This window comes from Moschus berezovskii, chromosome 11, assembly GCF_049115385.1.
Source record: "Moschus berezovskii isolate FMDL1 chromosome 11, NW_MosBer_1.0, whole genome shotgun sequence".
Taxonomy (NCBI): Eukaryota; Metazoa; Chordata; class Mammalia; order Artiodactyla; family Moschidae; genus Moschus; species Moschus berezovskii.
Genome location: NC_142470.1, coordinates 4,904,258 through 4,929,737, shown reverse-complemented (window position 1 = coordinate 4,929,737; position 25,480 = coordinate 4,904,258). Strand labels below are relative to the sequence as shown.

General features: G+C 52.4%; 1 protein-coding gene across 2 annotated transcripts in view; it reads right to left on the bottom strand.

Moving 5' to 3' along the window:
- The window catches only part of MED27 (mediator complex subunit 27), a 227,305-nt gene that overhangs the window by 1,344 nt on the left and 200,481 nt on the right, over window positions 1-25,480 (bottom strand). The window contains exons 6-7 of one of the 2 annotated variants that reach the window (XM_055400683.2): window positions 18,666-18,707; window positions 1,166-1,243 (exon numbers count right to left, since the gene is read on the bottom strand). In XM_055400683.2, the coding sequence (XP_055256658.1) occupies window positions 1,166-1,243; window positions 18,666-18,707 (120 nt within the window). The remainder of the gene's footprint in view (window positions 1-1,165; window positions 1,244-18,665; window positions 18,708-25,480) is intronic. The other variant, XM_055400684.2, reaches the window with a different exon arrangement.

The window sequence follows — 25,480 nt, the reverse complement described above, 5'->3', positions numbered from 1 at the left end:
CAGCGACCCTCCTGCTGGCTGACCGTGGCCCACCCATCCTGCCCCCTCCAAAGGCTCGGGGTCTGAGGTTCTGGCAACAAATGTGAGGAGGTCAATGGTCATTCAGTTAAACTATTTATCCTTTCTAAAGGGAAACCAGGCATTTTAACATGTCAGGTTAAAAAGCAAGATTTTCCATCCACCCAAGAAGCAAGACTGCTGACTGAGAGTGTTCTCAACACATGAGAGAACCGCTGTGTGATGGCTCCACAGAGCCCGGGCCTGCGCGTTCAGCCTCCCCAGCATGGAAGCCAATCAATGAGCCGGGTTGTATTTTCTAAGACATGAACTACAGGATCCTAGAAGCTTAACTGTGGTGGCGAACGTGACGAGGTGGATTGCAGGAGCGCCACTCCACATGGCTGTCAGCACTGATGGGGACTTGCTAATAGGCCCGCACTCTAAGGGGCAGCCCCCAGGCAGGAGTGAGGCAGGGAGCGTCAGCCCCAGTGAGACAGGAGCCAATGACGACGCGAGGGCGTGACGCCGTGGTGTTGAACCAGCTGGCTGCCTCTGAAAGGATGGGGGCCAGTTGTGGGCCCAGCTGAGGCCGGCTGGCGGGCACTTGAAAACCTGATGAACTGCCTCGGGGTGGGGAGGGATGGGGAGCAAAGGGGAGTCCCGATGTGGAGGACAGATCTCCACGATGTAAGCGTTCTGGTTCCAAGTCAAGTCACCAACGGTTAAACAACCGGCTTGAGAAATCCTCAACATTAATGAGAGCTGGCGGGAGCTGGTGCACATGGGGGTGCTGTTTCTGGTCCCCCCCCCATCCTGGGCTCCAACCTGAGAGTTTAAGGAGTGGGTGTCTTGGAAGAACGATGGCACTGTAGCACCAAGCTCGGGGCCTGGCACAGGCCAGGAGCTCGATAAACACCTACCAACCAAATCAACGCTGGAAGCTGTGTTGGAAGGTCACTTCTGAAACCACGTGTTTGGCAATGATAGGAAAACCAGTTAACGGAGCGGGATGTGGTTTATCTTAGATCCCTGCCCAGGTGAAAGGAAGTATCACTTCCACACTGGGCTGTCTCCCTGGCAAGGCCCCTGCGGGCTACCTTCTGAGCTGCCTGTTTTCACCTGGGGGGCCAAGGTTTCATGAGGCTTGACCTCTAGAGCCACTTACCATGAAGGAACGGACCACAACGTCAGGCATCTGGGGCAGCTGATAGTGGAGCAGCGCGGTGGTGGCGTGGTCGGTCACCTGGGAACCAAGGATAAGGACTGGGTCAGAGACACTCGGAACCAGCAGAGAAAACAAGAAGGTGATCCTTTTATCTGACTGCTTGTGGAGGAAAAAATATCTAATAAAGCCTGAAGGTGGAAAGCTAGTTAGCAAGGTTGGGGGCAGGGAAGGGGACAGGAGTGTCGAGAGCAGAAAGGGCATAAACATTCATGCCCGGGCCAAGTGAGGTGTGGAACCTTCCAGCAATTCCAGGTAGGCTGCAGCACCTGAGAGAGGTGTGGCCAGAGGCCTGTGGAGAGGTAAAACGGTGGTGGGTGCCAGGGGCTTTACCAGCCCCTCCACTGCATGAAACACTGCCTGGACGCAGAGGCTCGTTTCCAACTGTCCATGTCTGACTTCAGTCTTTACCCAGGAATCATTCTCCTGCCAGTGTAACCGGTCTGTCTCTCTGCTTCCTTCAATTCCCCTTCTGTCTCATAACTTGGAGCTATGTGTTCTGCGACCACGATTCTGTTCATTTCTGAGGATCTTTCCCCGGGGCCTCAGAGATCCTACCATTCTGAACAGCGGTGCTGCTCCCAGTGTGGTCCTCAGTCTGGCCAGCTCCCTGAAAGCTGTGGTCCAGTGGGCCACACCCACTGTTCTCACAACAACTCTGCCAGCCGAGCCAAGGGCATCATGGCTCTATGTTCATGCAGGGCATCCAGGGACCAGATGGAACGTGTGCTGGGTTTCCACCGCAGCTCTGTCTGTTGACCTTGATCCATCGAATCTCTCTGGGTCTCAGTGTCCCTCCTGAAAAGGAAAGTGCTGGCCGAAGATCCCCTGTAGTTCTGAAATGTGATGACACTCTAGATTGCTAATGCCTGCCATCCATCAGCAGATGCATAGATTGTTCCTAATTTGATAGCTGTGTTCAAACTCATGGTTTATTTGATTGTCTTCATTAGGGTATCTTGCCATTACAAATGATATGGTCAAAAGACAAAAGGAAACAAAAACGCCAAACAAAACAATCAACTCTGTGAACAAGAGTAAGCATGGTCTGCCTGTGTCGACTCGTCCGTCTTCTTGCTGAGAAATGGAGTCTTTCCTGCGGATCAGGTTGTGTGCGTTTCTTTAGTCGGCACCATCCCACCAGGACACCATGATGCGCTGACAGACCTCAGCAGCAGTTAAGCAAACTGATCGGGTGGAAACCAGCAGGGCTGGTCTGGTCTGGGTTCCGCAAGAGGCGTTGTGAACGATCCAGAAATTAGCCAGCCTGTGTGTCTACATTCAAGGCCAGAGAGGCCACACCCTGAAGAGCGAGGAGGCAGGCTCCCCAGCTCACAGAACCTCTCGAAGCTGTGGTTTCCCCCCAGGTAAAATGGTCAGGTGTGTGAAGTGCTCATCCTCCAGCCATGTTGTGGGCCCGCCTGCCCCCTCTCTTCCGCTCTGCCTGGCCCTCTTTCCCACTGGACTTTCAGGGCCTGCCTGGTGGCTAGTGAACTCCACAAGATGACCAACTCTGTGCACGCGAGGAGCACGCCCAGCCAGTTCATGCTGTGTCCCCGGGGCCTAGACTATCACCTGGCATCTGGTAGGTGCTCAGCATGTATTTGCTGAATAAAGAAAGAAACTATACAATGGCCACTCACCAAAATCCAAGAACCAGAAACGCCTGTGCCGGCTTTCCTGCAGACACAGCCATGGTTCGTATATCCAACCATGCCGAAAAATTCTTACCCGAGTGACTTTCAAGATAAATGGTACTTATTCCTTCAAGTGCAAAGACTGTTTTTATTTTAAGCATTTTTGACAGACATCTTTCTAAAATGAGCAAGGCTTTAAAAAAAACAACAAACCATACAGTAGAATGATAACTTGGCAAAATGGCTGGTGGTGACTGGCGGGGTGAAATGAACGGCTACAAAATGCAGCGACAGCAACTGGGACCCAAGGATGCCTGAGCTTAGAGCTTGGTTCTTACCCACCCAGGTGCCTGCTAAAAAAAGTCCCAAACAAGTGCTATTTATAGGCTCATAAGACAGGCATTACAATCATCACAAAAGAAACAAAGTTTCTGGAGAATTCTTTCTCCTGTCCCTACCGTTTATTTTGCATGCCTCTCAGGAAGCCTCTCTACGTTGCCTCCCTTCTAAGACACCCAGGCCAGTTCTCTGGTTTGCTGATAAGAGTGTACACAAACACTCGGAGCAGAGAAGCAGGCTGGTGCTGGACGCCCGATGAGGCACCACCCAGGAATGTGCTGGAAGCGTGAGCTTTTGGGCCCCAGTGCAGACCTAGAATCCAATCTCTGGGGTGGGGGCCCTGAGATCAAGCCAGCCTTTCCAGTTGTTCTTTGGGATCCTGACATACAGGAGGAGGCAAATGCGAATTGGCACACAGATCCCCTGGGGATCTTGCTGTTCAGTCGCTCAGATTGACTCTTTGCGACCTCATGGACCGCAGCACGCCAGGCCTCCCTGTCCATCACCAACTCCTGGAGTTTACTCAACCTCATGTCCATTGAGTCGGTGATGCCATCCAACCATCTCATCCTCTGTCGTCCCCTTCTCCTCCCACCTTCAATCTTTCCCAGCATCAGTGTCTTTTCCAATAAATCAGCTCTTCGCATCAGGTGGCCAAAGTATTGGAGTTTCAGCTTCAGCATCAGTCCTTCCAGTGAATATTCAGGACTGATCTCCCTTAGGACGGACTGGTTGGATCTCCTTGCAGTCCAAGCGACTCTCAGGAGTCTTTTCCAACACCACAGTTCAAAAGCATCAATTCTTCGGTGCTCAGCTTCCTTTATAGTCCAACTCTCACATCCATGCATGACTACTGGCCAATTATCATAGGCAGGTGTGGGATGGGGCCAAGACTGGGCATTTCCAGCAGCCCCCCAGGCCTGCCCCTGCTGCAGCTGAGGAGCCAGGCCACTCAGGAAGCAGAGTATTCTGGGCAGTAGAGGAAAAAGGCATTTCCTTCTGGGGCATGAGGGAAACAAAGGACCACACACTCAAAGGATCACTGGTCTTTTTCATGAGCCGAAAACAAAGTGCACTGCCCATATTGCATGATGCTGCAGTGGAAAGAGGGAGCAGGGTGACGGTGGTGGACCGGGAGGGTTTTCCTTATTTTTGAAAGGTGCTCTTTCAGGACCGTGGGCTGATTTTACGAATCGAGGATGGCCACATTAGTGAGAGCTTGTAAGGCCTGTGCCCCGCTCACTTACGCCTCATACGCACTGAGGCGGGGAGTCTCCTAGGTTCATTTTGAGTGCGTGCTTTAGTCCCTCAGTTGTGTCCAACTCTGTGACCCCATGGACTGTAGCCCGCCAGGCTCCCCTGTCCATGGGATTCTCCAGGCAAGAACACTGGAATGGGTTGCCATGCCCTTCCCCAGGGGATCTTCCCCACCCAGGGACAGAACCTGGGTCTCCTCTGCTTTGCAGGTGGATTCTCTACCCCTGCTGTGCTGGGTCTTAGGCGCAGCATATGGGATCTAATTCCCTGACCGGGGATGAAACCAGGGCCCCTGCACTGGAAATGCAGAGTCAAAGCCACTGAACCACCAGGGAAAGTCCCCCTGGTCCAGTTTACAGATGACGAAATGGAGACTTACAGGCCACACAACTGGAGAGGGGCAGTGGGTGTGTGGGCCCAGACCCCATGAGACCCGAGCCTGCACTGTGTCCCTCCTGAGACGCCCTGGCCAGCTCTGCGGTCTGTGGACAGAGGCTCATGCCCTGAGCCCCAGTGTCATCTGCCGCCACCTCCCAGCCCAGCGAAGGATACAGAAAGCCAGAGTCCCACTGCCAGGTGCAGGTGAGGTCTGGAAGCGTGGCTGCCGGGCAACAGGCTTCTCCAGAGCAGAACAGAGTGCACTAACTAGAAAATGTCCTTTTCCAGAAACGGCTGGGGTCACACACCAAAGCTCCGTTTTGGCACCTGGCTCCTAGGCAGGGCACCGATTCAGGTTTCCCATTACTGGGTCAGCAACCTGGCCAAATTCAGCCTCTTTATCAAAAGGCCCAGTATATTCTCTTCACTGCCAAATGGTGGCAGCTTTTTCTAGCGCTGACATGATCGTTGAATTTCTTCAACTTGCCATCTCCAATTACAGAAATATTTTAGTAGAAGGAAACAAAGCTAACTGGTTTGCTGTTTTCCGTCCCTGCCACCTTCCAAATTTCCTCCCTTGGTTTTCACATTCCCGAGGCTGAATTCCAACGCAATGGGTACGACATGGTCGTCAGATACTGGAGAAATTCACCTGTAATGATCTTCCTTTTTGCCAAAACATTCCACCTTCAGTACTTGTTTTGTTTTACACTTTTTAACAACAACTTTTTTTTTTTTCCTCAGCATCCAAGATGTGGGGGGAAAAAACAAGCCCGGGGCAACAAGAACAAAGATGGCTATTAACTATTTTAAACTGACTCTGGGCCAGCCCCACCGAGACTCAGTCCCATTGTGATGTCGAGCTAATGAGATTCCGCTGGGAGATGAAAGCCACCCCTGCCGGCAGCGGAGGCCACAGAAGGACACTAATGCTCCCGTGGGAGAGAGGCCATTCATCCCACCAGTGAGTGCGAGTTTGAAGACAGCGCAGAAAAGATCAAAGCGGATGGCGAACCCAAGGAGAGGGAGGGAAGGAGAAGACAGGAAAGTACAATAAGCCGAGGAGATAGGGGAAGCAGGAAAGAGGATTGGGGAGGCAGGGGTGACCGTATGGGCGGGAAAAGGACACGACAGAAAGAGGGCCTCAAGGAGGAGTGTGCAGACACCAGGGACTCCGCCAAGAGATGTCCCATCTATCCTCAAGGCCAGGAGAAACCGCAGACGCTCCGGCTCAGTTTGCGGTGTGCACCCCAACCTGAGCCCCGGCTCCGGCTCGGGCTCGACTGCAGGTGATTACTCACTTAGAGGAGGGTGACGTCTCTATTGTTGCCAACACACCCACTCTGCTCTGTGAAACTGACTCCCAGTTTTCTCCTCCACCGATCAAGCTTACAAACCACCCCGCCTTCCCAGGCTCAGAGAGGAAGAAGAGGTCTTCCTGCACCCAAACCGACAGGGAACTCAGCTCAGAAGGCGAGAGAGGAGTCTTTCAAGAGAACTTGGAACAGCTGCCAGTCAACACGCTGGAGGAGACGCCAGTCACAACAAGCCTCCTGAAGCTCCCCGGCCATATTGTGCGCAAAGAGCTGACATCGACAGGGTCACGGGGAGGTCACGAGCTGTTTCAGCTGAACCCTACGTGGAACTGCCTGCAGCCAGGGCAGGGCTCCGCAGTGACAGCTACTGAGCACCGGCTCTAAGCAAGGGCTGTGGTACACACGTGCCTGTTGAGGAGTCCAAGCTCCGGGGCCAGACGGTACCCACTTGGATCGTGCCTGTCACTTATAAGCCAGGCGGCCGTGGCCAAGGATTAAATGTGTCAATACAGGGACAGTGCGTGAGAAGGGCCTGACCGATAGCCAACACCCGCCCAGTGGGAGTCACCCTCCCCTTCCCCACAACCCTGAGACAACGCTATGAACAGGGGACGATTTTCACTCCAAGTCAGGGAGCGGAGCCACAGGGAGGTGACGTGCCCAAGACAAGCGGCTCCTGAGCAGCAGGGCAGGGCACCGGGCTTCTGCGGGGACAGAGCCTGCAGGGGAGGGGGATACAGACAGGAGTCAGAGAAGGCCATCTCCTCCCCGCTGGGAATGGAGCCCAGGACTCTCAGATAGAGGCGGGACTCAGCCCCAAGCCTGTTCATGCCACCTCAGCTCTCCCCACCGGCGCGGCTGACTTCTGCCTCCCCCATCGGGCTTCTGCCCGGCCCGCTCAACCACCCACCCACCCAGAGCCAGCGCCCACCGGGAACGAGGCCCAGCCAGGACCCTCCAGAGCTCAAGAGGGACCGAGCCTCCTGGCCCTGGAGAATGAAGGGGAGCAGGGCGGAGGGGGCCGGCAGTGTCACGTCGGGCGTGCACCCGGGCATCAAGGGAGACGGAAAGCACAGGCTGGGGTGGGGGCACTGGTGCGGGGACGGCTCTTCACTCAGAGCCCTCTCTGCCCCCACCGTGCCCCTCTCCAGCTGGGGCTGCGGTGGGGCGGAGAGCGGGCTCGAGTCCTGCTGGACTCCTTTCTGCTGAAGGTCAGCCCTCAGGGCCTGGGTTTGATGGTGGCCAGACAGGCTCCGTTCTTTGTCAGTGAAAGGGAAAGTGAAAGTCCCTTAGTCGTGTCTGACTCTTTGCGACCCCGTGATGTATATGGTCCATGGAATTCTCCAGACCAGAATATGAGAGTGGGGGGCCTTTCCCTTCTCCAGGGGATCTTCCCAACCCAGGGACTGAACCCAGGTCTCCCGCATGGCAGGCGGATTCTTTAGCAGCTGAGCCACCAGGGAAGCCCAAAGGGAAGATGTCCACAGGGGAGCGAACGACAGAGCGGTGACACACAGAAACGGTCAGTGAAATGCGGGGAGGGCAGCAGGCCCCTCCTAACAGAGCACCGGCCCCCAGAAGTGTCCTCCTTTAAAAAGAATGTGCTGTATTTCGTGGTGGGCCGGGAATTATCCTCAGGGATTCCCCAGTCCACTAAGGTTGCAGGATCATCCTGACTCTGTGCGAGCTTCCAGGCCAGAGGGGACAGCTGGCGCTACAGCAGAGGTAAGGCATTCAGACTCTGGAGGCGGGCTGCCGGGCACCACTCCCCAGCTTCTAGAAGGCAGTCTAGGCTGGGCGAAAGGGCTCCCCTTGGGGACTCTGACTTCAGCCGTGTCAGGAACCACAGGTGAACAGGCCATTGTGGGTCACCACCCACTTCCCACCCCTGGACAGTGGCTCCCAGAGCCGCAGAGCCTTTCCTTATGCAGTGGACTGAGAGCACAGTATCTGCCCACACGCAGCCCGTGACACCCAAGGCCTCCCCTGCTGAGGCAAGGGAGCTGCGGCCTCTGCCTCTTAAAAGTCCGTCCCGCAAGATTAATAAATAGGAGAAATTAAGTGCCCTAGTGTTCAGAAGTTGCTGATTTAAAACACAGTCTAGTAGAGACCCACATCTGGCTCTCCTCCAGCAATGCCGGCTCGCACCCGCTGTGAAGGTGAGCGTCTCCAAGCCGGCATGACCGCGAACAAATGGCAGCGAGGGGGTGGGGAAGATGACCGGGCGCTGTCGGGAGCGGGGCCCCGGCCTGGGCTCCTCACTAATTATCTGGGTGACCTTGGCCACATCACTCCCCCCACTGGCCTTCAGTAAAGGAGTCTGGGATCACTGGGCGCCTCGAGGTCTCGCTTTCAGGGGGTGCTTGCTGCAGGGCCTGACTGAACACCCTGAGGGCACACTTGTGTCGTGCTCCGCCCTCGGGCCAACCAGAGAGATATGAAAGCCCTTTGTTTTTTTAGAAAAGACAAGCTGGTCCCAGCAGGCGGCAGGGGGCCCGGGTTCCTGCCTGCCTCCACCTGCTGTCCTGATGGGATGTCACCCTCATGTGGTCCTCAAATTCTGGGCCAGTTACCAAGAGCTCAGAACCAGGGAGACCATCAGCACAGTGCTGTTCTTGGGAAGCTCTTCCCATCTCCATGGGTTTCAAAGAGACTGGAGCACAGACTAACAGGCAGCAAAGCCAAACATTTGTTACTTCGTTGTACACATGCTGCTTCTGCGACTCAAAGGAATAAAAAGGAACTTTCATCTGCGGGACACACTTGCAGGCTGAGAGTCTGGGTCTCTACGCCGCAAAGAGACAGACCAGCCCTTAATGAGAGGGACACTGGGAATCTCGTGGAATGAGAAAATTCTTTGTGGGCCTGGGAGTCAAAGACGTGAACCTAGTGTGTCAAATGTTTAAAGAGACAGCAATGCTGCCCCAAGGATGAGCACTGGTTTTATGAAGAATATTGAAAACAGTCCCAGAAGTACTCAATCCAGAAAAAGAGGAACCATCACTATTTCAAAACTGAGAACTACGAAGCCAGCACTGAAAGTGCTGGGGGGACGCCGAGCAATGCAGAGACTGGTTTCCATGCTGGGATGAAGTCTGGGAGGCTGGGAGCATGGGGTTTCATTTTCATCACTCGGCTTGAGTCTCTAATCCGTACCCTGGATTTGTGTGCCACGGGTTCACACGCCCAGAGGCCTGAGGAGGAGGCATCGCGGTCCAAGGGGACTAGGGATTTACTTAGACAAGATCAATACTCCTTTCAGTGCTGATGAAGGAGCCATCTGCATGAGGCCTTATAACTGTCTGCCAACAATGCTGCTCAGGGCTGACAGGAACAGGGCTGGCTGGGCGGGAACTAGGGAGCAAAGGCAGACACTGCTCCATCTTGTGCAAAACCCCTCCTCGAGGCTTTGAGATCAAGTTCTGTCTGAGAAGAATGAGGTCTTGTTTGTAAAGGGCAGAACACGGCCTGAGGCACGGAGATTGGGGCCTCCATAAAGAAGCCTTTGTCTGGTGTGAGGGGTTTCCAATCGACCCTCTTGGAAGTCCCAGCCAAGATGCCACCGATGACCCAAAGCAAAGCCCCTCAATGCCCGGACTCTTGAGCACAGCCTGGCTGCAGATCCTCCGGAGGTAGACGTGTTTCCCCCAGGCTACTCGGCAGCCGCCTGCAGGAGCCTTCCCGACATGGGAGCACACGTATGTGGTCCTCAATGGCCAGGGTCCTGGTCCTGTCTCCCGCAGCCCCACATCACACCCCAGTGACACCGCTGCCTTAGTAACTCCTCCTCCCAGACTGGCTTCCCTGACTCTGCTCTGCCCTCAAGCCTGCAATGCCCTGGCGCTGGCTAACTTCTTCTCTCCCCTGGAGACTTAGGCTAGGGGACTCCCCTCCCAACCTGGGCTCTCCTGCACCCCCAGAAGCACCCTGTGGACATTCCGGTTCCGTGCTTGCCCGACTGTGACCAGAAGTCCATGCCTCGCCCCAGGCAATGCTCTGCACTGGCTCCACACACCTGGTAGGACCCCAAGAGAAGGAGAGATGGAGTAGGAAAGATGCTATGGATTTATTTTTGGCTGATGGGGTTAGGGGAGCAGAGTAAAAGGGGGATGTTCAGGAGTGGAAAAAGCTGAGGTCATGGGGTACCTTGGGGAGGAACACCTGGGTGAACAGAGAAACCCTATGGTGGCCTTGAGGGAACTCTCCAGAGTCCTGACCAGCTTTGTGCAGCTTCCCTGGGTGGCTCAGGGGTCAAGAATCTGCCTGCAGTAAGATGCGAGTTTGATCCCTGGGTTGGGAAGATCCCCTGCAGAAGGCAATGGCACCCCACTCCAGCATTCTCCCCTGGGAAATTCCATGGACAGAGGAGCCTGTACAGCCCACGTGGTTGCACAGAGTCAGACAAGACAGCGACTAAACCACCACAACGAAGGCCTTGTGTGGGGCCGAGGAGGCGCTCACAAAAGGTCCTTCACATTTCCCAGGATTAAGGAATTAAGACTCTTCATTTAGCTGAAAGAAAAAGTTCAGTGCTTCCCAGATGGTAAAATGCCAGGTTCTGCTGCTGCTGCCAGCAGAGTCCGAGCCCGAGGCACCTGAATTGCTCTGTACCCATTTGGTGTGATGTTATTTCCTGCAGGAACAGCCTGGCGGTTAGAGAAACACATCCAAAGACATCTGGGCTCCCCCAAAATACAGACAATACCACCTACTTGCCCCTCGAAACTGAGGCAAACGCAGGACAAAGAGCAGACGCTGCAGAGCCTGAGAGGCGGCTCTGCTGCCATGGCGCTGGGAGCCTCTCGGCAGCTCTCCTGGGTGGGGAACACTCCCATCTCAGTGGATGGCCAGAGGGGCCACCAGCCCTCTCAGGACACCAGGGCACTGTTTCAGGTCCCGGGACCGGGATTCTACATCAGTGTGTCAGGGCTGCCCAAAGGGTACTGCTGGGGTGGGTGGGGTCTGTAATCTGGGGTGCCAATTCCATGAGGCAGGTACCCTTATGCCCTCTGTTTCACAGATGAGGGGGAAGAGGCAAGGGAGGCCACCGGGGAGTAGTGGCCAGCCTGGCCGGACCGCCTCTCTCTGGACTGGTCACAGTGGGGAACGTGACCTGTGAGGCTGAGCCTCACAGAGGTGTGGGAGGAGGACAGGCATGTTGCCGGGAAGGTGCTGGGGGAAGGGGTCTGGGCAAGTGCAGGAGGCCGGGCTTCCCAGAAGCAGTTGCTAGGTTCTGACCCAGGGCACACGCGTCTCGGGCAAGCCCTCAGGAAGAAGGAAGCTACGAGACGAGAGCAAGTCCTCTGCGACTCCTCTAATGGTAGAGACCACAAACCACTTCCAGCCGGCGGGCGGGCTTTCCTGCTTCATCTTAACTGCAAGCCTGGGTCCGCGGGAGGCTCTTGGTCATGACCACCCAATGCGGAGGTGCAGGGAGACTTGCAGAGGTAGTAAGGTGGGGAAGTAAGTGATCAACCCTACCCTGCTTTAGAAGCTTGTGAATATTTGAGACAATGTGGTGATTGAGGCTCAGGGTGAGCAGAATGCCCCTCCTCCCGCCCTGTGGGTTCTCAGCTCCCAGGGCCCTGGGCTGACACTTAATGACATCCCCCCGTCCGTTCTTTCTGCTGACCCAGCGTAGTCAGTGCAGTCCGGCTCTCTGCTCAGGAAAGGGCTGCCCTCTGGGATGACCCTGGAATCGTCCGTCACCTCTCCGTCCTGAAGCTTGTCTATAGCCCAAGGCTTGGCTTCTGCAGCGTCCCTTGACCATTGCTCATGGAGACCGCCAGCAGGAATCTCCCTTCCTTTGTGGAGCTGCCCCTCAGCCCTTCACTGGTCAGAGGCGCTCCCTTGGCTTTTCCGACTGGGGCTACGGAGACACACTTGGGAGGCAGGTGCTGAAGGCACGAACAGGACGCCGATGCCGCCACATCTGCTCCATTGCACACGCTCGCCTTTTGGAAAAGGTTAGACAGCGTTTAAGAGAAAAGGGGACAAAACAGAGGCCCTTTCTATAATGTGAGATCCCTCTTTGAATTGGGGGTGTCCCCTCTAGGTGCAGGGCCTCTGCTGATGGCCTCACCTGAGCGGGACACCCGATAAGAGCAAGGACAGAGACCTGGCAGGGGGTCCACAGCCCTTCCAGGGCCTTCTCTGTGCTGTCTGAAGAAGGGCTTCTGAAAGGAAATGGAAATGAGTTGGTGGGAAGATATTTAGATATTCTAAGGCATGAGACTGAAAAGAACTGAATGAGCATTTACTGAGTCCCTCTGGGGACGTTCAGTGTTACAGCAGGTACAGACATGCGTAGCCCTAAGCAAGAGGCGAGTCCTGTCCTCTGGTAACACCCCATGTTGGGAGAGCCCCCCTTCCTGGGCTTGGAACTGGTGACACGTTAGGTTTGTCACAGACTGTTTGGGGAGGCTGGAGGAGGAAATGGCAACCCACTCCAGTATTCTTGCCTGGGAAATCCCACAGATGGAGGAGCCTGGCGGGTTACAGTCCATGGGATGGCAAAAGAGCTGGATATGATTTAGCAAAGAACAACAATCTGGATAGGTCCTCGATTTATGTGACGGGCTCAATGTCTCAGAAGTTTCAGAGAACTGACTTTTCCGGGACATAATCTCATCTGTTGACAAGCTCTGGGTAGCCCCCTGATAAAGCCCCCCCCACAGAGGCCAGTGCTTGGATCGAAGCCTGAATGAGGAGTGGACAAACGAATGAATGGGTGAACCCAGGAGCGGAGGAGCAGTGGGGGCCAGCCCGCCTGTCCACGGCCAAGCTCACACGGGACTGAAAGGGTTCCCCTTCCCTCTGCTGCCCCTAGAACACAGAGTGGGGCAGGCCCGGACACCTGGGGCTGCGACTTTTCTGCCGTGCCTGAGTGAAAGAGCTGGGACGCAGGTGCCGGACCCTCCGACGCCACCTCTCTGTCCCCGCCGGCCTAGCTGGGGCTGCAAGCCCTCCCTCTCTCTTTGGCCTCCCTGCCAGGATTTAACTCGCTAAAGAGGTGCAGAGTTGCTCCCAAGTTACTGGATGAAAATGCCCACTGTTTTGAAGAGAGGAGGTTAAAGATCAAAACAGTGAGTGCCCCTGCAGAGTTTAAATGTCAGAAAAATCCGAACATGCTTGAAACCTTTCCTGGCTCTTTGTGACTCTGCCCTTTCAGACGGTCCCCCCTATTTCCAAGTTCCATTCTCTGAATCTGCTCTGCTGGAGACTTGCTGGCTATAAAAAGCTCCTTCGCCCCAGGACCGAGCACACAGCGCCTCCGGGACACCGTGGTAAATGACAGGGGCCTGTTGGCAGCCGCGGACCCACAGCCAGCCATCCCCAGCCCTCCACCGTGCCCCACCACCAGGGAAGGGGGCTAATGAGGACAGGGGAAAGGGCTCGCCAACAGGCCCTGCAGCAGACAAAAGACAGCTCACACTAGCTTCTGGAGGACAGATTCGCCGTGGTGCCTTGCGTGCTCATCTTTAGCCTGGGGAGCCAGGATCAGACCGAGGAGAATTTGTCAGGTATGAGTTTCTGGAAATAAACAGGCGAGTGTGAGCTTGGCACGGTTCTGTGAGCCAACGCCCCCTCCCACCCCCGGCTCTGCCACTCTGCGGGGAGAGACCTGGGAGGGCTTCCGGCCTTCCTGTCAGGCCTCTTTCTGCAGCGGCCACTGCTGCTACCTGTGGGCAAGAAAACACAAATGATCCGCAGCAACTACGACCACGTAATGAGCACCTAGGAAAGGGAGCGCTGGGCTTGACTCCAGGGCAATGCAGAGAGCGAGCTCCCCAAGCGATGCCAGGACAGCCATGCTGGCAGCCAGTGTCTCCACCTCAGCGCTAGGGCGCAGCTCCGCCATCTACCTACACGGTTAGGACACATTCCTGCCCAAGAAATGCCTTCTCACTGGTGACCAAGGATTCTCCTTGACCTCGCGCTTTCTCAGTCACTTTGACTTCTGTTCCAGGTCGATCTTCCTGGATCAGGGCCGCTCAGTGAGTCTGCCCTGGTCAGGCTGCTGGGTGGGCGTCAGTGGGCGGATGACAGGCAGAAGGGAATGCTCACCACTGCGATCCCCAGAAGTGTCTTTCTGGGAAACGCTACAAACAACATCAATCAGGACACCTAGACTTTAAGTGGGTGGACAGGAAGAAAATAGAATTCTAAGAAAAAGCTGATACTAAAAAGCAGAGTGGGGAAATGCTGCCACCTCATCTCTTCCTTTGGCATGTTGAGTTTGAAATGTTAAACATCACCCCACCAATTGGACCCGGCCTTTAGAATCTGCAGGGAACATACAGCCCCAGCCTTGCTTTCAGTGGAATAGAAAGGCAATGTGGAATAGAGAGGGCTGCGCTCCGACCTCCAACACGGCCTGAGCCGGACACAATGAAGTAAGCCCAGTGCGGCCACTCCCCTGCCCCGCTGTGATTCCACATTTCACACTCCTCATCCTCTTTACCAGCGTCTCCCAAGAGAACAAGATCCCGACGCCCTGCCACGCGACTATGATGAGTTGGAAAACTTCACTGATAAAGGATTCAACTCAATTCTGTGCTACGTCATTTCCCAATATATTTCTTCATTTGACAGCAAACAATGTTTCGGGAGGGAAGGGAGTGGATTCTGTAATCCAGTAACTATCACCTGCCCCTGAAAAGAGAAAAAGGATCTTAACATCACCTGCCTTTCGTTCTCATCAGAAAGCACACTTTCCTGTCTCCAAATTGTCACTCTTTAATCTAGTGCAGGTCAGTCTCAGAGGTCAAGTCCATTTAGTTAAAATACAGGTGAGGGGAGGGATGACACAGGAGCCAGAGAAAGGGCTCTGCACAAACACAGACAGCACGCCACTCACTGACCGAGAGAAAATTCCCATCTTTACCAATTCTTCCACTTTTCCTGCTTTGAACAGGCTACATAAACTAAAAGGAGGGAAGTGGTGGGTGTGCCGGAGTCTCCCCAGCTAGCTAATAGCAAAGTTTAAACCCTGCCGCACCGTGTCTGTAGTTTTCAGTTCAGTTCAGTTGCTCAGTCGACGTGTCCGACTCTCCACGACCCTATGAACCACAGCACGCCAGGCCTCCCTGTCCATCACCAACTCCCGGAGTACGCTCAAACTCATGTCCACAGAGTCGGTGATGCCATCCAGCCATCTCATTCTCCGTCGTCCCCTTCTCCTCCCGCCCCCAACCTTTCCCAGCATCAGAGTCTTTTCTAGTGAGTCAACTCGTCGCATGAGGTGGCCAAAGTATTGCAGTTTCAAGAGACATACAAAGAGCGCTTGGCAGGTTATTTTTAGGGGCAGCAGAATACAAACACAGCGCTGGCTGTCTAAATCCGTGAGTCACCAAATCTCTGTTTCACACACTTTACAACTTCCTAATAAACTTTCCGCTTGCATTCAAAAACACTTAATACCACACAGAACGTTAAAAAATTTATTTGCCAAGGCAAGCCTGGGCAAGGCCCTCGCTCACGAAGGGTATTTGAATGGAAATTGGACCATTGTTAAAATCCCAGATTGTGGTTCTGTGATTCTGCGGGGAGAGGGGGGCGGTGGAGGGGCTGAAGTCATCGCCTTCCTTCCCTGGAGCCAGAAAGTAACGAACTGCAACACCAGAGGACAGGAAGATAAACCAGGCTAAAAAAAACCAAAACAAACCCAAACCACTTTAATATTCCTCACTGTGAAAGGGAAACAAGATAAAGATAATGAACAGTGTTCTTTCTCCTCAGAATGCTTTTCAACCAGCTGCTGGGGGAGAAACGACAAGAGCTGTTGGCATGGACACAGTTAGCTGTTAAGGCCGAGGCTCTATGTGAGCCTAACAGGTACAGTGGGTCTGGTCACCTAGATAAGAGTGCCTGGATTAACACGGTGTCACCCACGCTAACCCCACGTGACTATGGACGTCTTTCCTTTAGGGGCTAGACCCAGGGAGGGAGGCTGTTTTTTCCCTTCTGTGTCTGGGTACCTCAGTTGGGTAAAGATGTGTTAAAAGAGTCAGCACCATGATTTTTCTTTTTAAGATGAATTTTAAATTTCAGACTAATTTCAGGGCTACAGAAATGCTGGAGACAGTAAATACAGTTCCCACAGACCCCTCACCCAGTTTCCCCGCTATTAGCATCTGTCATTATCAGGTAGGTTCATCACAATGAAGAAACCAATGTCGGTTACTTATTACTGAGTCAAGCCCAGACTTTATTTGGATTTCACCAGTTTCTCCACTAACAAGTTCTTCCTGGCTCAGGATCCAATCCGGGGCAGCACAGTGTACACAGTTATGATAAGACCAGGACATTTTCCTGCTTGCACATGCTCCCTAGACAAGTGGGGGTGAGCCTCAGACCCTCCCCAGCCCTGGACATCTGTCCCTGGCTTCCCCCTTCCACTGGAGAGGGGTCCAGGGAGCGCTGCGAACTGAGGTACACTGGTCACCATCAGAGGCTGGTCCATCATGGTCCTTTGATACGAAGCCCAGAAAGAAAGTGAAGTTGCTCAGTCATGTCTGACTCTTTGTGACCCCATGGACTGTAGCCTACGAGGCTCTTCAGTCCATGGAATTTGCCAGGCAAGAGTACCAGAGGGGGTTGCCATTTCCTTCTGCAGGGGATCTTCCCGACCCATTGATTGGACCCGGGTTTCCTGCACTGCAGACAGACACTTTACCGTCTGAGCCACCAGGGAAGCCCATGAAGCCCAGGGCCCACGCCTTAACTGGAACAAAGTTTCCCTTTGGATGAGAACAATGTTCTAGAATGCGATAGAGGTGATGGTTGTACAATGCTGTGAAAATACTTAAAAGGTATGGAACTGCTGACTTTAAAATGGTTAGAAATGGTTAGTTTTATGTTATATGAATTTCGCCTCAACTGAAAACCACCACCACCATCCTATGCTGAGCTACCGGCACGTCCGGGACACAGTTATCACTCGAGCGGGGCAACTCAGGCCCAGCTCTGAAAGTCGTGTCCTTCCTCCACACCAATCCCTCCAGTGGTTCCTAAATGAATTGAGAATAAAATTCAATAAAATTCTGCACCAGGACTGAGGGGCACCTGCCTGGCACCGGCCGGGCCCCAAATCCCACACTCTCCTACCTGCCCTCCGTCTGTCTGCTCCATCACACGGGCCCCCGTGGTGCGGGGCTATGTCCCCCCTCCACACGGGGTTCAGGGCTGTACTTCCACAGCCTGGAACCCTCTTCCCGTGGCCTTCCATATGGCTGGCTTCTTTACCTGCTTCCTGTCTTGGTTAAACCCGTGCTGCATAAAGGACTCCTGCGACCCCTCTGATGTGAAGGAGACCCTCCTGTCCTTGACCATGGCCCCCCAGGTAACAGCCTGGAGTCCCTTCCTGACCCTCTCTCCCTGTTTGTCTCGCTTCCCCTGTAGCACTGAGCCCAGAACCTGCACACGGCAAAGGGGCAAATAAACAACTGCTGTTGAACGAGGAGGCAACAAGCGGACTGACGGCCTCCTCCATCATTTGCACTGCTGGACAGAAGCAGACAGGATGGAGGGCACAGAAGCGGGAGGCCGGTGCCCTGCAGGGGAGCTGGCCTGAGTGCTGTGGGAGGAGCCCTCAGAAGCCCCAGGTATTGAGCTGGTCCAGGGAAGGGACCCTTCCACCACTGGGAGCTGGGAAATGCATTTTCTCTGGTCACATTTCCTTTTTTCTGATATCTCCCAGACAGTCTCCTTCAGGAAGCCCAACACCTGAAAAGACGTCACTGTAGAACAGAGTGGGGTGGGCAGGGTGAAGGTGGGGCCAGCCTGCCTCCTTCAGCCCATCCTTAAGGCAGATTACAGGGCTGTGGGAAACTGAATTTAAAAACTGTGCCATGGGACTTCCCTGGTGGTCCAGGGGTTAAGAATCCACCTGCCAAGGCGGATTCAATCCCTGGTCCAGGAAGATCCCACATGCTGGGGGCGCAGCTAAGCACCACAGCCACTAAGACCACAGGCCCTGGAGCTCAGTGCTCCGCAGCAAGAGAAGCCCGCGCAGTAAGTCTGTGCTCCACAGCTAGAGTAGCCCCCGCTCCCTGCTACTAGAGAAAGCCTGCACGCGGCAACGAAGACCCAGCACAGCCAAAAATAAACAAACACTAAACAAACAAACAAAACTGTGGGTTAATCTTGGGGAAACTCTTTTTTTTTAAATGTAAAATTTGCCCTTTGTAGGCATTTAGTCTGTGAGTTTTGAAACATACAGTTGTGTGAGCCCATAATTATGACAAAGAATATTTCCATCACCCAAACACGCTGTTCGATACCCCTCTGGGGACCATCTCCTGCCCCCAAGCCCTGGCAATCACTGCTCTGATTTCCGTCACTGATGCTGTCTTTTCCAGAACGTCACATAAATGGAATCCTACACTGAGCAGACTTCTGTGTCTGGCTTTTTCACTTTTTAAAAGGTCTCTGATTTAAGACCAATATTTCCACCTCAAAGTCACTGCATTTCCCTAAAAGCCTCTTGAGGAAGAAGCAAAATGGAAAACTCACCTTCTGGAACACTTGATAGTTGGATTTGGACCATATATCAAGCTGTTGGGTGGGGGGAGAGGGGAAAGAGATAAAATATCAGCATCAATTTTAGAACTGTGGACTCCAAGAAATGATATTGTAACTACTGTTACTAAGCTTGAAAAGAGCCTATGATTCTAAGAAAAACACATGCTGGGATTTCTTCTTTATCAGCTGTGGTGACTGAAGGAGAGGAAACGAAGGGGTGTGAAGAAGTCGGCTTGAGGCAGCGCCGCGCCCACGGCCCCGTGCTCACTTCTCTACACTGACTCCCGCATCCCTTGACTGCCACGGTCAGTCCCGCCCCAGGCCCTCTGCGCCGTGGTGCCTGGACTGCTCCCCCACAGCCCCTCGCACACTCCCTTTGGCTCAGACGCCACTTGTCTGAGAGGCATCGCTCAGCTACTCTGTCTTAAAATATCATTCCCATACCTGTTGTCTTGCTTCTCATTATCCTTTCAAAAATTAAACATTTTCATTGCACTTTAAACTGACTGACGCTTTTATTTCTTTGGTTTACACTGTCCTGGCACAGGACGGGGCCATGTCCCAGGCACGTGTGGAGGAAAGCAGACCCCCGCTGGTGAACACCTGCCTCCTGCCAGGCACGCCCTGGGCCTTCGACGTGCCCTCCCCCAGCATCCCCAGGACAAGCCCGGGGAGCTGGTCCCAGCAGCAACTTTCCTTCCCAGATGGTGAGACTGTGCTTGGAGCCATTCGACTGTCATCTGGAGAAGCTTCTTACGGATGGGCTCGCTTGGTGGTGCTCAAAGCTGGCCCTGAGGGAACGTTTTGTTGTTTAATCTACAGATTTCTTGGTCCCTCCCCTGGAATGTCTGGATTAGGAGGTCTGGAGTGGGCCTGAGAATATACTGATTTGTCCATTTGTGTTCACAGGGCTCCACAGGCTCACTGTGATGAAGCCCTGTGTCAGGAACCCTTGGTCGTGAAAACAGCGGTCTGAGATGGAATGTGGGCAGAGTTCAGAGTCCAGTCCTCGGGCCGTACTTGGTCCTGCATGGGATGCTCCAGGGCTCAGTCTAAAAAAAGCCACTCTGGTTTGGCAGGTTGTATGAGAAGTTAAATCAATGCCGTCTCACTGTTTCAAGAGGTTAGAACAAAAGGGAGTACAGCAAAAATAGAATTAACCCCCACCCCCACCCAGTACAGTAAGGAAACAGTGCCGATTAAAAGACGGGCCATCAGGAGGTCCCACGGGTGCTCAGAAGTCAGCTTTAATATACGAGTTCAAGAGTGGAGCAAACGGAAATGCCTGGTCAGTGTGCCTCTTGAAATCTGCATTTGAGGTTATCCAGTGGTCATGGCGGGAAGCTGAGACACGGCTACTTCAGCCTGTGTGTTGTGTGTTGACTCTGGAATGCCTGGGGGCATAAGGAACCATCAGCTGGGAAGACTGCTCCAGGAAGACCGGAAGTGCTGCACCTGATGTGGGACAGGCTGGAATTCTGTCTCTGTTCTGAGGGTTTTCTGAAAACCGTCCTCGGGAGGGAAAGGTTGGGCTGGGAAGAGGCATGCATGCGGTTCTTCTGGCTCTTCCTGCTCTTAAGTAGAAAAACCTAGGTGGTACGGAGGAGCCCCCCACCCTCTCCAGCCCTCAGCAGGTTCCTGCTGGAGAGGGTAAGTTTAGCAGATCCAAGTCCAGGAACAATGAAGGAAGAGCTGTGACAACACTGATTGCAATCGGTCTGCTTCCCGCAGCACCCACTGTGGAACCATCTCCCTTCTGCATTTCCACAGAAGCCCCCACCTGACCCCTCTCCTTCTACTCTGGCTGAAATGCTCTCCAGAAAGAGGGTGTCAGTTTTTAGTCACTGCCGCCCACTTTAAGCTAATGGATGGAGTAAGAATTTTAAACCTCTTCAGACATTAGATTAACTGGATAGGTTAGCAATTTGAAGGGAGAAAAGTGACATGTTACCCCCGCATAACTCTGAAGGAAACCTCCAAATACACATATGAAGTTATTAATTCCCTATGTTAGCAGTTGTGTTGAAGAAAATTGCTGGGCAGCCGGTCATATCTGGGAGGATAAGTCAGGTTTGTATCATGATCTTAGTGTCGCGGTTTAGCCCAGAGCTTCACAAACGTTACATTTAAAAACTATTCAGACATTGTGGAAGGAATGAGAACGACTTTTTGTATCTTTTAGTTTTACCAGATCACTGCCAATATGACAGGGAGATGCCAAAGATTCTAAATCTAAATTTTGGGAAAAGTCACATCAGTGTCTGAACTTGGAACAAATCTAGCTCTCTTTCCATTTTCAGCCCACAGCTGCTGCTGCTGAAGTTCCCTGCCGCTTATCCTTCCTGCCTGTTCCCATCACACACAGGCAGACACACACACAGGGCCACGGAAAGAGAAAAAAGGAAGAATCTGCATATAGACTGAGAAGTTAGTCTTCATTTAAAAGAGAAAATTATATACATATTTAAAAAAAAAACCCAACCCTTCAGAACCTGCAAAATGTTTTAAATAGAAAAATTATCCAGAGAGAAGTATGCACAGGTTTAATTAAGAGGCGGACCCTCTAGCTAAACTGTGACTTCTCAAAACATACTTCACTCATTCTAAGTGAGCACACTGCTCTTTTGGAAGGCGGTTTAAATATATTATTCAGGACCCCAGGGACTGGTTCTGACCATCTGGGATAGAAGGACATTAGGCAATACAACTGTGTCCCAGGTGCGCAGGGCTGAGAGAGGAATCCGATGACAATGGCTTCCCCCTTTGCTGGAAAGGCACAGCAGGCAGTTTGTCCTTGATTTTCTGCTAGATTTATGCCGAAGAAAGCCGTTTAAGCAAGTGTTCTGGAGTCAGTGCCCTGCCTCTCCTCAGGGCCAGAAGATTTCAGAAATTCATTTCAGGGAGCCGGGACAGAGCCAAGTGAATATTTATTAGCTTCAGCTTATTTGTCGCAGAGGAAGGCATGGCTACCGATTCTTTGCTGGCTGTGATAGTCTAAAATGAGGATTTTGGAAGCTACAAACTTTCAGCCCCATGAATGAGAAATGATTCTGAACTACAGTGTCAAGAAAAACAAATGAAAGTGCCCCCTCAGTATTCTGGGCAGGACTTAGAAAGATCTTAAAATGGAAAAGTCAACTTCTGGTAATTGGGGCTGAACCTGCCGTCTAAGGAGCAGCCATCAGACTCCAGGGACCAGAGTGAGTATTTTACAGGTGGAACGTGGTCTCTTCTCAGGAAAATGGAAACGCATCCCACAACCACCAACTGCCTCAGCACAGACACCCCTGCTCTCAGGTTCCACGTCAGACGTCAAAGGTCCTCTTGAGGCACAGAAGAAACGGTGACAGCAGTGACAGTCAGTTTTACTCACCGAAGAGAAAAATCTGAAAATCCACAGATCAGTAGGCCCACGAATGCTGCCTATGATGGCGGCCACCACCACTGGCATTTCTGGCACCACCAGGGAGGACCGATACTGCTTGCTGGTGACTACGTGCTTAGCCTGCACTGACCTGTGTTATCTTTACAAAGTCTCTCAGCAGTCGCATGGTGATGATAAAATTATTTCCAATTCACAGCTGAGGAAACTGAAGCTCAGAGAAGTTAAGGGACTTGTCCGACATCACACAGTTAATATGTGGTAGAGAATTCAAAATCGGGTCAGTGATTCTTAGTGAACCAACTTATGGCTGCTGGGGGAAGGATGTGGGGACGGGACAGCCAGGGAGTTTGGGATGGACATGTACACATGCTCTATTTATGGACAACCAACAGGGACCTACTGTAAAGCAGGGAACTCTGCTCAGTGTTACACAGCAGCCTGGATGGGAGGGGAGTTTGGGGGAGAATGGAAACCTGTGTATACATGACTGAGTCCCTTCGCTGTTCACCTGAAACTATCACAACATTGTTAACTGGTTATACCCCAATACAAAATTAACAGTTAACCCAGGATTAAGAGGGCCCTGCAGCTATAATCCAGATGGAAGGGGACTCACATGGTGCCCTCTAAGCTGTCACAGTTCAAAGGGCAGGGGCATTCTGGCAAAGTTCAAGATGACAAACCTTCCAGGCCAGGTCATGTGACAACCATTGGCACTAAAATTCCTTTAGCGGCAAGTGAAAATGACAGCAGCTCATCAGAAAAAAGTTATCAGTTCTTCATTAAAAAAAAATACTACAATGAACTATAAATGATCTTACACTGACACTTTCAAATAAAACTTGTAAGCCTCACAGAGACGTCAACTTCTAGAGCTTTCATTTCCTAGTAGCTTCATCCTTCAAGGTCAACAGGTGATGGGTCAGGAGGGGCGGGGTGCTATAGACCTGCAATGGTGATGGATTCCTCCACGGTCATCCAAGTCAAGCCACAAACTTCTTCTGGGTCATCTGCTTAAGTCTGCCCACTCTCCCCCGGAGAATAGAAAAGTGAAGGAGTTTTACAGGTCTGTTCTTCTTCAACTTTTCACTTTCAATCAGGACATACATTCATTACTAAAAAAAAACTGCTGAGAGCACCATATCAGGGCATCCTCAGCATAGGAATTAAACCGGATTCCCCTTCCCCAGCTTTCACCCTTCCCCCATAAGTAACAAGAGGCCATTTTTCTGAAGGTCGTCTGAACAATTTCAAAGGCTATAACAAATCAAAATGTTCCCTGCATCTAATATCAAACGGGGCTGATGCCAACACTTATTAGAGAAATCAGATTCAAGCTTCCCCCAGCCTCCTCGACCCAAACACACACACACATCCAACTTTGAAGTGGGAAGAATGCAGGGATCAGAAATTACCCTGGAGACAGCTCTGGCTGTCTTTGAAGGTTCCCTTTGATACCACCATTTCTTCTCCTCTCTTGCGCTAGGAGGCTAAAAGCTGCTTTTTTTTTTTTTTATTGATATGGGGTAATTAATGAAGCTATAGCATTAACATAACCTAAATCCCCTAATAAGATAAATTCAACGGAGACACTTGCATTTTTTTCCAGCTAGGTCTGACTGTGTGAAGTCAGAACAACAGCCAGGTAGTCAGCCTCAAGCGGACTCTTAGCATGCTGAGTCAGGGCTCTGGGCTCCTCCCTGATGACAGTGCAGAGTGGGGCAGCAAGTCTTAGCAGCATTTTTATATTTTATTAGAGGAATTAAACTACTGGTGCTTGGCATCAAAAATACGCATCCCAGGTAAAGAGGACAATCAGGATAGAGGTGGTGGTTGTTAGTGTGGAGTGACAGATTGGCTTGGTGGGACTGTAATGGGGGGGACCTGCCAGAGCTGGGAACTGGGGGTGGCTCAGGGCCACTGTTGTGCCAGAGCAGCTAAGTAAAGCTTTTAGAAGCTGGTTGCTTTGGATCTGGAAGACACAGCTGCACAGACAGGAGGAGTTCGGACCCTTGGAAGCTGAGGCAAGGTTTTCCAAGCCACAGCCACTGGGTCCGGGCAACGGTCCACCCCAGGCAAGCACTCAGGCACCGGCTCAGCAAATGCAGGGCTGTGCCTCTGGAACAGCACAACTGCAGGTGGAGACTGGCTCTCACAGACCACACCTTGAGCTCCAACGTCCTTCTGAACGCCGCGTTTCATCTGGGATGCGCCAGACGGTTCAACACAGATGACATTAATGCAAGTGTATATAAATACTGAAGTTCACATATACCAGCATCGCTTCTAAAAAACAGAACACTAATAACGTCTGCATGACTTTCTTTTTATAAGCCTCTTGATGAAAGTGAAAGAGGAGAGTGAAATGGTTGGTTTGAAGCTCAACATTCAGAAAACAAAGATCATGGCATCTGGCCCCATCACTTCATGGGAAATAGATGGAAAAACAGTGGAAACAGTGTCAGACTTTGTTTTTTTGGGCTCCAAAATCACTGCAGATGCTGATTGCAGCCATGAAATTAAAAGACGCTTGCTCCTTGGAAGGAAAGTTATGACCAACCTTGATAGTATATATTAAAAAGCAGAGACATTACTTTGCCAACCAAGGTCCGTCTAGTCAAGGCAATGGTTTTTCCCGTGGTCATGTATGGATGTAAGAGTTGGACTGTGAAGCAGGCTGATCGCCGAAGAATCGATGCTTTTGAACTGTGGTGTTGGAGAAGACTCTTGAGAGTCCCTTATACTGCAAGGAGATCCAACCAGTCCATTCTAAAGGAGATCAGTCCTGGATGTTCATTGGAGGGACTGATGCTAAAGCTGAAACTGCAATACTTTGGCCACCTCATGCGATGAGTTGACTCACTGGAAAAGACTCTGATGCTGGGAAAGGTTGGGGGCGGGAGGAGAAGGGGACGATGGAGAATGAGATGGCTGGATGGCATCACCGACTCTGTGGACATGAGTTTGAGTGTACTCCAGGAGTTGGTGATGGACAGGGAGGCCTGGCGTGCTGTGATTCATGGGGTCACGGAGAGTCGGACACGACTGAGCGACTGAACTGAACTGAACTGAACTGAAAGTACTCTGAAAAAAAAGGGGCGGAGACACTGATCAAATTGGCGAGGCGCAGTTTCCGGGCAGAGCAGTCATGTGAGCGCTTCTCTGCCAAATGTGGTAGATGTGCCTTAAAATAACAAGTGGACTCCATCCTCTCAGCCCTGCTCTTCCAACTCTCAGAGTCCCTGCAGGTCACAGGGGCCAATGTATATGGCTGTAGCAGGGAGCAGGGGCCCTCCCGAGTCCCCTCTGTGAAATGACTCAGGAGAATTCAGGCTCCCGGGCACACATTCACCTTCCTTCGGGGACAGAGACCCGCGCTCATCTCTCATCAGGAGTCTGTGACCCATGTGCACACGTGTGT